A 12,680-nucleotide genomic window follows, 5' to 3' on the forward strand; every position below is an offset into this window, starting at 1 on the left:
GCATTTTTTCCTAGCATCTTGTAGTCAGCTTCTCCATATTTTTCTTTAGGTTTTGGAACATCTTTTCCTTCACTATCCTTAACAGTAGGGATTAAAGGCCCATCGGTGATTCTAACCCATAGTTCATAGTCTTCAGCTTGGATAAAGTCCTCCATCCTTGTCTTCCACCATGAGTAGTATTGACCATTGAATAATGGTGGTCTGTTGATGTGTTGCCCTTGATCATGTCCGAGAGGAGGTGCAAAACTCATAATGATCTTTATCTTGAGTTATTAGACTCTTGATTAAGATAATCTGTTCTGATACCACTTGTTGGAATTCTTACCTCCTTAATTCTATAAAGGAACACGTATTTACTACTTGCTCCTCACTATTTGAAGTTAACAGTAAAAGAATAACTCGTTCAAAACTTTGTACTCTCTCCGTCCCATTTTATGTGGCAACATTTGACCGGACAAAGAGTTTAAGAAATAAATTAAGACTTTGAAATGTTTACCAAATTGTTCTTTAAAAAGTAAACTCACTTTTCTCTCTCCTCATAAATGTATTGGAGTATTATTTTAAGATTAAGTGGGACCAACAAGAATAAAAGAGGAATTATATCTTCAAATACTTACCATATAAGGAAATGTGACTTTTTTTTAGAACTGACCAAAAAGGAAATGTTGTCACATAAAATGGGACGGAGGGAGTATTATTTATAACACCTTCAAATAACACAGTGATTACACAACTAAGTAACCTAAGGAATTATAAACTCTAATTCCTAGCTACCCAAGACAAAAACCCCAGGTTTAAGTCTTCTACCGTTCTTCAAGTTCTTCAAACTTGTTAAACGAAACCTACTCTCAACACTTGATTGTATTCAAAAACTCTTGACTACAATCGTACAACTTTTCTCTCAACTTGCAGCACTCCCCAAGTAAATATCAAAACTCTCACAAAACTCTTGATCGTGCTTTGATTTTCTCTCAATGTAAATGCACAACTTTCTCTAAGAAACCATGCCCTATTTATAGATCACGCTTCCTCAAAGTCTTGTTCAACTCGAACTTGTCTTCACCGCCTAAAGCCTTGTTCAACTCGAACTCGACTTGGACTCCTATTTGTACTCGGCTTCTTTCACAGAAAAACTTACACGTAGTTTTCCTTAATCGTGAACTCCTTCTTCTACTCGTTTTCGATAAGACACTTTGTATCACGTTGGCACGACCTGTTCTATGCACTTTGACATTCTTCAAAATTCAGAAGCTCCTAACAATTATGACATTAGTAGCACTGTTGTTTAAGTTGTCACAATTGATCATTTGAAATCACAAACAATGTCCAAGTTGTCTTATATTAATGATTTTCAATGATAAAGTCAAGAAATAACGAATAATAGATATGGATGCCCAAAGACTAGTGTGGATATGGACAGGAACCTCCCTATAATGTCCCAGCATAGTCAGGTTTCGGCATCAATTTAAGGGAAGCAAAAGCAGCACAATTTGAGTGTTTTTCCTCCTTTTTTAACCTGCAATTGTATGTTCACAGTTGAAAGTATACAATAATGGAGGTGTTTCTTATAAATATCTATTGATCTTCTAAATCTGTTACCTTATGTTCTGCCATTGCAATCATCCTGTTTTAATTGTTGTCTAGTAATTGAGTAAGGGCTGTTGCGTGTTTGCAGCATCTGAGCACCTAAAATGAAACAAGAAATAAATGCAGTAACTTCACAAATGCAAACAAGACGAGGTCGCTTTTGGAGGAATCAAACAAGAATCCAAGATGCATTTGGTACGAAAGAAAATGTTTTATATGAATATATAGAAATGATTCATTTCCAGGTTTCATTCATTTCTTAATAACTATGGAGAACTATATGTTATTTGTTACACTGCAAAGGAAAACCTCCATGAATGTTACCACTATAACATTTTTCTATGATGTCACTCAAGGGAAGTTCTTTTTTCCAGATCACATTGGTATATGAGCCGGTTTACATGCACAGCGGCCATTTACAATACAAAGTGTTGTTATGCAAACACTTTGAAGACACACCTTGCACATAAGTTTCTGTGCATTCCTTAGTATAGTGGATATGTATCACTATCCAGCTTGCATGCACTAATTACACGAAGAACCTACTATCTCCCACCAGCATAGGTACGAGGTAACTCTGCTCACCAAGGCTTGGACATATGAAAAAGGAAACTATCTATCAGATCTAGAACCTCATGATTCTCAGTTCACTTCATTGACCACTAGGCCACCTCTTTGGGTGCAAAAGTGAGCTGTAATAAACGACAGAGTTAGGACATGGTACATCATACAATGAAATGTCTTGCTCTTCCAATTTCGGTGATCGTTTGACGACTTTGTTTCTTTGGTGAAGGTATTGCTAATATTGGTTTTAGCCTCTGTTTGGGACCAGATAAATCTTTTAACATTAATTGAAAAAGGAGGAGATAAGATCAGAATTCTGGGGGCTGAAAACAGATAATTGAGAAAAGTGCATGAGAAGGAACAACTATTCAATATTTCAAAGGAATCCTGAAAAGAGCATCTTCCATTCTCCTTGGAATCATGAAAACTCCAGGCAATAATATGAAGAAAAGCACATGACTGACAGTCTCACCAGAGTATTTGAAGATCTTTTATCTTCAAATCCATGGTTGTAGCATTTTATAATCACGAGAAAATACTCAACCGGGCTCATTATGTGTCTGTTGTCAAACTTCTAGTTATTCCAGAACCAGGGCATGACTCTTAAGAGTAAACTAAAAATCCCTAGGTAACAATGAAGTCAACTGAAAAATAAAAGAAGAAGAAAAGGATAAGCCCTGCTACTATCCCACAACAAACATCATAAAACCTTTATCCTTATTGTAGTGTTAAGCAGTTCAAATTCTCCTAAAAAGTAATACCTACATTTATCTAAGCAATTTCATTTAGAACCTGCAAACAAGCTTCGCAATGGCTGTCCTCTAGTTGATCTGACATAACTTATGCATTCATGCATAGTCAATTTCAACAAGTTCTGTCGAACCTACCCATCCTGCAAAGGTAACTCCAGAACAACCAAATCCTTGCATAGAAATATCACAAGCTGAACTAAGTTCAACAAAACCTTAACAATTTCGGACAGAGCAATTTGAGATGCAATGCCAACAAAGCCAATCCATTACAGAAAAATCACCAAATGTCTGTATGCGTACTTCCGAAAGAAAAGTGTTGTAAAATATTCCTTGTTATAGCACAGAAAGAAGGCCAAGAAAATGCAAATGAATATCACTGAAAAAATCAAAATTACATAAGCTTGCTTTTGTTGTTAGTTGTTTTTGCTACCAATCAAGTGATGAAGAAGCACACCTGCTGCAACACTTACATTCAAGCTTTCCACAGCCATAAAGGATCTAAAGTTCTGACCTAAAATACTATTATCACTCTCAGCATCCTCATCTTCTGCAGCGATTATATCCAAAGGGATATTTCCCGGAATTCTAACTAATTCAGTACATGACCTCTCCACCAATGGTCTCAGACCAGTCCCTTCACTTCCCAAAACAAGTATTGTAGGAGCACCAGGCACAATCTCATGCAACGGAACAGCTCTTGAAGAAACAGAACCACCTAGGACCCGCCATCCATTTTCTGCCGAAGACGTTAGGAATTGCATCATATTCTTGCAAGACCTCAGCTCCATTAATTCAAGTGAGCCGGCACTTGCTTTGCTCACTACCCCACTCAATGGAGCAGAGTTCTTAGCACACAAAACAATCCCAGAAGCTCCGAAAAAATAAGCAGACCGTATAATTGCACCCAAATTCTGAGGATCAGTAACCTCATCCAAAGCAACCCAAAGAGGAGTGGTATCTTCCTCAATTGAAACAGGTTCCAATTCCTTGATACCAACCATTTCCAATGGAGAAGTATCAAGGACCAGTCCCTGATGAGGCCTGTTATCACTAATCATATTGAGGTCATGTTTAGATACTTCCTTTATACTTAATCCAACTTTCTCCGCTGTCCTCAAAACTCTCTCAAACCCTTTCTTATCCTTCTTCTTCCTGTTATTTCCACTCAGATCCAACCCATCCTGAATATAGAGACCATAAAATTCTCTTCTTCCAGCTGACAATGCAGCTAAAACAGGGCCAACACCATAAACCCCCTCGCCTATCATTCTCGGTAGGGTTGATTCAGACGCCTCTTTCCATGTCTTTTTACCCCAACTATCTTGATTGTTCCACCTTCTAACCTCTGGCCTATCAGACCCCGGTCTTACCTTAATCCGACTGAACCTGCTCTTAATCTTATCCCATCTCGGATCATCCATTTCCCCTCCATCATCATCTTCTCCACTATTAGCTGTGCTCTTATAATTGTCTCGTCTATCCTCATATCTCTTAAGTTCTACACTTTTCTCTGCACCTTTAAACAACTTGTCAGCCGATTCCCCCCAAGAAGACCTGTTTACAACCACCTTTTCAGGTCTTTTAGTTTGTTTCACTTTATCTTTTCCAAGCCAAGGAAGACTCTTTTCACTACCCTCTGCAATTTTCGTTGAAAAACTTCTAACAGTAATTGAATGTTGGTGAGATTTCGGGCGAAACCCACATGAAAAATTCATAGATATTTCTAAGTTCCAAAGGGGTTTAGTAGTGCAGAAAAGGACTAAAGATCTGGGAGTATGAAACTGTTTTAGCATAATGGAAAATTGTGAAGAAACCTTCAGAGAGAAGATCAATGGCTGCGAGCAGGACTTGAAACTGACGCTGTTCACCTCAAGGATTTTAGGAGGGTTTATCTGCTGCTCTCGAAAAGAGGGGCAGTGAGAGGAGTTGATAGTTTTCGAGCTATGTTATCGCTTACACCCTTGAGGTTCACCAATGTTCAATACTGATCCCTTCACTTTCAAATTATGGCAGATGTAGCATTTCATTTCCATGCCAAATAGGGGTGGGCATGGATACGGGAAATTAAATGAAAGGTTTCAATTAAGTTTGGATTTTTTGTTTTGGTGACACTTTGACCAAGAAATGGTCAAATGCACTTTAAATGTAATTAAGTAAATCTAGGATCAAACTAACATTTTCAAAACTTTCTAATCTTTCAGAAAATATAAAAAAAAAAAAAAACACTTCATTTTTCAACTTTTATAATTCTATTCAAACCATTTAAAAAAAAAGTAAAAGAAAATATAATTTTCTCTTCTTCTTCTTCTCCCAACGTTCTCTCTTCTCTTCTTCTTCTTCCTTAGAAAATTCAAAAATCCGACTATCAAAACAAATATTCTCCCCATTATTTTATCTTTCTCATCATCTCCGGTCGTGACTCTCTCCTCTTTCTGAACTGAGGATCATGTTCGACTTAAAATGGGTAAGTCTTTTTTTTGAAAGATTTTACAATTTTCGAACAATACTAAGTTTTTTTCTTGGGTTAATGAACAATAAATCGTTCTATAGATGTGAGAATTGAATAATGGTGTAATGGTACCTATTATTTATTATTTTTGAAAGAAAAATCAACAAACCCAAAAGAGCCCTAATTCTGAGGAAATGTATATGTATTGTTAACATTCAATGAAAAGTCATTTTTTGTTGTTTTTATTGTTCTTTTTGTGACCATTTTGTTCATATGATTTTAGAAATATAGTCTTATTCAATTGTCCAACATATATTTCATTTGTTGAAAGATGTGTTGTATGTTACAACATTTTAGTGATATGTTGGTACATATTCCAACAAAGTTGTCATATGTTAGAACATCTCACCTATGTGTTACGGCAATAAATGTGCATCTGTAGTAACAGAAGATATGTGGCAACAGAAGATTCATCTATGGCAACATAAGATTTATCTGTGGCAACATAATGTCCATTTGTGGCAACAAAATGTCCAACTGTGTCAACATAAGTATAAATTGCTACCCCTTATTATTTTATAATCAATTGTAAAGTCTCGACCTTTTTTTATTTACCTTGTAGATCAAATGACACAAGAAGCTTCATTTATGGCAACATCTCAATCTTTTGTTGGTGTTGCTTCCTATTCTAACATCAAATGCTCCTTTTGTCTATGCGAAGAATGTGTGCAGCAACATAATTATTTCATTAGTCGTGTTAAAGAACTCACTAATATTTTTAAGAAAATGACTTATAATATTGATGTCTATATATCCAAGAAGATTTCACAACCTTTGAAGTGTAGGAGGTTGAAAAAATATATTTCCCAATCACTATCTATAATTAGTAAAAGAAAAAAATCAATGACTACTGCTCTAGTATCACCACACTCAACCCCAAAAGGCAAGGAGAAAGAGAAGGAGAAGGAGAAGCAGAAGCAGAAAGAGAAAGAGAAAAAGATAAGAAAGTCTTCAGTTGTGATGTGAAGCAACAAGTATATCCATTTGAAGGTTTTAACATTAACGGTGAAGGTCCAACTGAACTAATTTCATCCTTCTCGCAACGGATAAATGTGGGTCTTTACAAGCATCAGGCAAAAAAGTAAAGTTGTTCAACTATTATTAGTATTTCTTCATGTTGTCCACTAAATAATTACACAATTGCATAAGAGATAAGGACGATAACTACTTAGCTAGTTGCTCGAATCTTGAGTTCAAACAACTTGATTTTGTAGTTGTATTTCCAAAAGAAGGACTGGTTTTACGTAATGTCTCAACCCAATGAGTGTTGGACTCATGAGGTAAATATATGCCCACTTTTATGTTTTGATTAAGTCATGAATACATACAAATAATTGATACAAAAATACACTTGTTGATGCATCTGTGCAGCATGTGGATGTCATTTTAAACTATTTGCGAAAGAAGCCAAAGCAACCGAGTCATTCTAAATATCGATATACCATTACTATTTGTTTTTTTAAAACATACATTGACAATGCCAGTGTTGTTCCTGAAAATGAGTATAAAATCATTGGCACTATCAAAGGGTTTTGTTTACCTGTTGGACTGCCTTGGCACCTCACATATGAGGTTTATGTCTCTGTAAATTGTAATGGGGAGTTTCATTGGATCTTGACAGTCATTGTATTGAAGGAACAATGCATAAAGGTGTATGATTCGATGTTCTCATCTAGACTAATAGAAAATTGTGCGCCGAGATTCAAAAGTTGTCTACAATGTTGCCAAAGTACCTTGAATCCAGCAGATTTTTTGAGCAAAAAGCCCGAACCAACTGGTCTGTTCTTGAATCATACCAAGGAAAGAACAAATCTCACCCATTCGAAGTCATACATGTTACTGGTAATGCGCAACATACAAGAAATAGTCTGTAAGTATCACATTATTTTTTTATCTTACCACTATTGAAATGTGATGTTATTAGGTTTATTAAATACATAAACAGATCCCTAAATTTGTTGGGTTTTTCCCCTCGATATACCACTACTATTTGTTTTTTTAAAACATACATTGACAATGCCAGTGTTGTTCCTAAAAATGAGTATAAAACCATTGGTACTATCAAAGGGTTTTGTTTACCTGTTGGACTGCCTTGGCACCTCACACATGAGGTTTATGTCTCTGTAAATACTAATGGGGAGTTTCATTGGATCTTGGCAGTCATTGTATTGAAGGAACAATGCATAAAGGTGTATGATTCGATGTCCTCATCTAGGACTAATAGAAAATTGTGCACCGAGATTCAAAAGTTGTCTACAATGTTGCCAAAGTACCTTGAATCCAGTAGATTTTTTGAGCAAAAAGCCTGAACCCACTGGTCTGTTCTTGAATCATACCAAGGAAAGAACGAATCTCACCCATTCGAAGTCATACATGTTACTGGTAATGCCCAACATACAAGAAATAGTCTGTAAGTATCACATTATTTTTTTATCTTACCATTATTGAAATGTGATGTTATTAGGTTTATTAAATACATAAACAGATCCCTAAATTTGTTGGGTTTTTCCCCTCAGGTACCTCAACTATGCTATTTTCCTATTAACTCATTGAACCACCCATAATTTGTTCCTTTTAAACACCGTTGACTAATGTGGAACCAAACTTCAACAAATTTTTTTTGGTGATTGTGCGCGTGAGATCAACCTTCCCCACGTGGAAATTCCAACCAATCATTCTTCAACCCAATTACACGTCAGCGCCACATATTCAATCCTCAAACCTAAAAACTAAAGCCCCTTCATTTTCTCCCAATTCGTCGAAATATTATTTTCATCAAAAATAATGAAGCTTCGCCGAAATATTATTTTTATCGAAAATAATAGAGCTTCACCAAAATATTTCAGACTTTAATCTGATCTACATAAAATAAAAAAAATAGAACGAAAGAGCAGTAGACAAATTAAAGAAAGTGAGGGAGAGGTGGAGGGGGTGGGGTGTGTAAAGAGAAATGGAATAGTTGCAGAGGAAGATGAGAAAGATGTTCCTTCCTTTCTATTTTTTATTTTTTATATTAATTATTATTATTTATTAATTTATCTATATAAGTTGGAAAGAAAAAGAAAAAAATATTATTTCTAATTGTTTTCTTGCGTTTTAGGAGAGTGAACCCGATAGCACATTTGCAGTTGAAGAAGAAGAAATCGATGAAGAAGATAACTTCGACATTGGAACTTGATGATTAAGAAGAAATCAATGAAGAAAACTAATGAGCTAAAGAGGAGAAATAATGATGAAGAGAAACAAAAGAGGAGAAATAAGAGAAGAAGGGGAGAAATTAGGGTTAAAAGGGGGAAGAAGATCGTTGGTGGGTGGTGCAGGATCCAAATCAGCGACTTTAAAGCGTCTTCACGCGCTCAAACGACGTGAGATCACGTTTGGTTCCACATTAGCCAACGGTGTTTAAAAGAAATAAATTATGGGTGGTTCAATGATTCAATAGGAAAATGGCGTAGTTGAGGTACCTGAGGGAAAACCCAACAAGTTTAGGGATCTGTTTATGTATTTGGACTATTTTCTAATTGATGATATACCGATCAGAGATTGTGGACTTTTTGTTGCTACATACGCTGAGTTTTAGAGTGATGGACTACAAGTACCATCTTATGGAATTATTCTCAAACCTTTCGCACGAGATACGCTTCACTCCTATGGGGTTTTAAGGGCTCGGAGTGGCTATGTTAGTAACAATGAAGACCCACAGAGTCCTAGACCTAAAAAATCAAAGTTCATAGATGAAAATGTTGTGGTTACCACCATTGATTAGATATAGTTTTGATGGTTATGTATACCATTGTGAATAATTTTTTTGTTGATAAGTTGTAAAAAACAACTAGTGAAGTGTTCTTTTTTGCTGATAATATTAATATTAATGATTATTATTATTAATTTTATTGTATTGGAACAAATGTCAATTATATTGGAAAGGAAGAAATGTGGTATCTGTGGCAACACATATAGCGTTTGTTGTAAAAAAAACCATATAATTTTCTGCATGTGCCCCAACAGAAAGGTGATATGTGGCAACATATATAACCTTTGTTGTAAAAAAAAATCCATATAATTATCTGCATGTACCCCAACAGAAAGGATATATGTGGCAACATATGTCACTTTTAGTTGTCATATGTTGCAACATTATATTGTCAAAATTCAAAAAAAAAGAAGTTGAAAATGATTCGTCCTTCCTTTTCCCTCTCTCCTCAATAAAAGGTCGTTTCATATTTCAAATTTAATTTATTTTTACTAATTTTCATTTTCTTTTCTCTTCTTTCCTTTGATCTCATCTCTTCACAGATCCAGTTGTTGTTGTGATATTTTCTACAACATTAGTGTATTCTATTGCGATATTTTCTAGAACAAGTCGTCGTTGCCCTCATCATTCCTAATTTATCGTTGATATCTTCTCAGGTAAAATTTAATTAGGATTTTGAACTACTTACTGATATATATTAAATGAGGACGTTTTTAGTGGTTTATCACTTATTTGTTTGTAGGATGGTTGGTTTGGTTGGTTGTTACTCCTTTTGAAATATTATCTTATTTCAAAAAGCTTAATTTGTAGTTGGTTGGTTAGGGTTTTGTAGTTTGTTGGTTGGTTCATGTGTGGTATTGAATTGTATTTGTTGTTTGTGTTGTTGTGTGTTGTGTGTTGTGTTGTTGTGTTTGATTGTTATTTTTGTTAAGAAATATTTGATTTTGTGGTTGCAGGATACAAATATAATGCCTCATGTCAAAATAAAAATTATATTAACAAATGAAAAAACTGACACAAATATTCAGAAGAGGTCTGGGACTAAAACTTGTAGGAAGAAGAATGGAAATTTCACTTCCACTCTTTTAGAAGAACTTGCATCTAAAGTAGTTTCTTCTTCTCAAGTAGAACCATAATTTTCTCAAAAAGAATATACAGAAAGAGAAGAAGAAAAAAAATGAATTTGATGATGATGGAGAAAGAGAAGAAGAAAAAAGTGAGGTTGAGGAAGAAGAAGGGAAAAAAATGAAGTTGAGGAAGAAGAAGAGAACAAAAAAGAAGTTGAGGAAGAAGAAGGAAAAAAAATGAAGTTGAGGAAGATAAAGGAAAAAATAAAGAAGTTGTTAAGGAGGAAGAAGAAAAAATAAATGAAGTTGACGAAGATAAAAGAAAAAATAAAGAAGTTGAGGAAGAAGAAGGAAAAAATTGAATTTGAGGAAGAAGGAGAAAAAATAAATGAAGTTGAGGATGATGGGATCAAAATTGTCAATGCACACACTTTTCCTGTCCATTTCCAGCCTAATGCTACTGGTGATAGCATTATAAGGTCATCCATGGAAAAACCTTTCGATTCCTTCAGGACCATACTCTGGGAGAATTCTTTGGAAGATTTTTTTTAGGAATAGTTATTTTGGTCAATAACTTGATTTGCCAGAACAAAACAATGCACGTTTTCAAATGACTATGGTCTATGAACTTCTGAAAAGAAGGTTCATTTTTGAGAATAATTAAAAGAAGGATGAGGTGTTAATTAATTATTGTGGCATGTCACTCTTCTTTGGCAAAAAAGAGTTTGACATAGTTATAGGGTTAAAATGTCATTCTCCTTCTGAGTCAATCCATGTTTTCACAGCCAAAAAACAACCACAAAGACGAAAGAAAGGAGGAGAAGCACAAACAAGTAAGGAACAGTCAATTGAGGAGTAGGATTTGGTGTCCCTTGTTGGCCCAAGCTTCAAAAATCCCAAATTGGTAGCTTTGTTGAATGACAAGGATACATCAAGGAACCACAAGGAGTCATTGTGCTTACTTTGGTTTGTACATAATGTACTTCTGTCCAAAGATGTCAACAACATACCCCTTAATTATGTAACGTTTTCTAAGGATATTGAGGCTTTCAACAACTATCTTTGGGGTCATGACAGCTACGAATTAACTGTCAAATACTTGTTGGATCCCTTATCTCCAAAAATCAATAACTTATTTGGCTGTCCATAAGCTTTCATGGTAAACATAAATGTTCTTAATCTTTTTTAAATTTTATTGAATAATTCAACATTTAATTTGTGACATGTTTTCCTTTTTATAGGCTTGCACATTTGAAGCCATTCCTCATTTGAAGCGTCAAGTAACTGCAAAAGAAGAGATTTCATCTCCAAGGATATTGAGATGGTTGACAGCAAAAAATGTCAAAAATTCTCTAGATCTTTTTAACCCTCCTGATTATGCGGTAAGTTTTTATATTACAAATTTCAAATTGTCATATGTGTCAAATATTGTTACAGATGAGGCATATGTTGCTACAAATAAGTCATTTGTTGCTGCAAATGCCCCATATGTTGCAATATATCACCCATCTATAGCAACATGTGACACATCTGTAACAACATGTGACCCAAATGTTGCTATAGATGACTCATATATTGAAACATATCACCTATCTATAGCAATATGTGACCCAAATGTTGATATAGATGACTCGTATATTGCTACAGATGATCCATTTGTTGCAACATATGATATAAATATTGCTATAGATGCCCATATGTTGCAACATATCACTCATTTATAGCAACATATGGCATATATGTTACAATATCTGACCCAAATATTCCTACAGATAACTCATTTTTATAATTTTAGGCTGTGCATCCATGACTTGCCCTAACAAAAAAGAAATTGCAAATGTCATCTCTGATTACTCTAAGGTTGGTTGAAACCTTATTTGATCATGTAGTGGATATAGTTAAAAGGGAATTGCTTGGAGCAACAACCATAAAAAAAGCAAGAGTTGAAGATCAGTTAGTTAAGTGTTGGGGCTACCTCTTGTAGTCAATGATTTGGCTTTTTAAGTGAGAAGTGTAAGAAACATGATGAAGATTTTATCATGTATCTTCAAACATTGAGTCAGGCTGTGAATGAATTTAAAAAAAAAGAGGTGGTCAAGGTCATTCCATCAAAGAATGTTTGGGATTCATATACTCCACAGGCCAAGAGGAGAAAAAATTATTTATCAAGGCAATACAAAATTTGAAGAAGAAAATATTTAGAGGATTGCCAATAGTCGTAGGAGAGAAACTGTTAGAGGTCAAGCAAATGAATCTTTATAAACAAGTGCCTATAGCTCAAAAGAACAAACAGTTGGAACTAATGAGAGTAAAGGATCTGTGTGTACAATACAACATGCATTATTTTAGTGGAAATGATTTCAGGACCATGACAATCATGAATATTTGGTGGAAACACTAGGTAATTTTTCTCTACTAAACTTCAATTTATAATGTTTGTTTTTTTA

The 12,680-nt window shown here is 34.8% G+C and overlaps 1 protein-coding gene across 1 annotated transcript; it reads right to left on the minus strand.

Moving 5' to 3' along the window:
• Positions 1 to 2,730: 2,730 nt before the first annotated feature.
• On the minus strand, positions 2,731 to 4,871 carry LOC125867634 (uncharacterized). Its single transcript, XM_049548192.1, is given in 4 exon segments — positions 2,731 to 3,061; positions 3,064 to 3,178; positions 3,180 to 3,202; positions 3,358 to 4,871. Coding segments are annotated over 4 exon segments (1,539 nt in total). The 5' UTR covers positions 4,697 to 4,871; the 3' UTR covers positions 2,731 to 2,999.
• Positions 4,872 to 12,680: the final 7,809 nt, after the last annotated feature.

The sequence above is a fragment of the Solanum stenotomum genome, chromosome 6, assembly GCF_019186545.1.
Source record: "Solanum stenotomum isolate F172 chromosome 6, ASM1918654v1, whole genome shotgun sequence".
Lineage (NCBI taxonomy): Eukaryota > Viridiplantae > Streptophyta > Magnoliopsida > Solanales > Solanaceae > Solanum > Solanum stenotomum.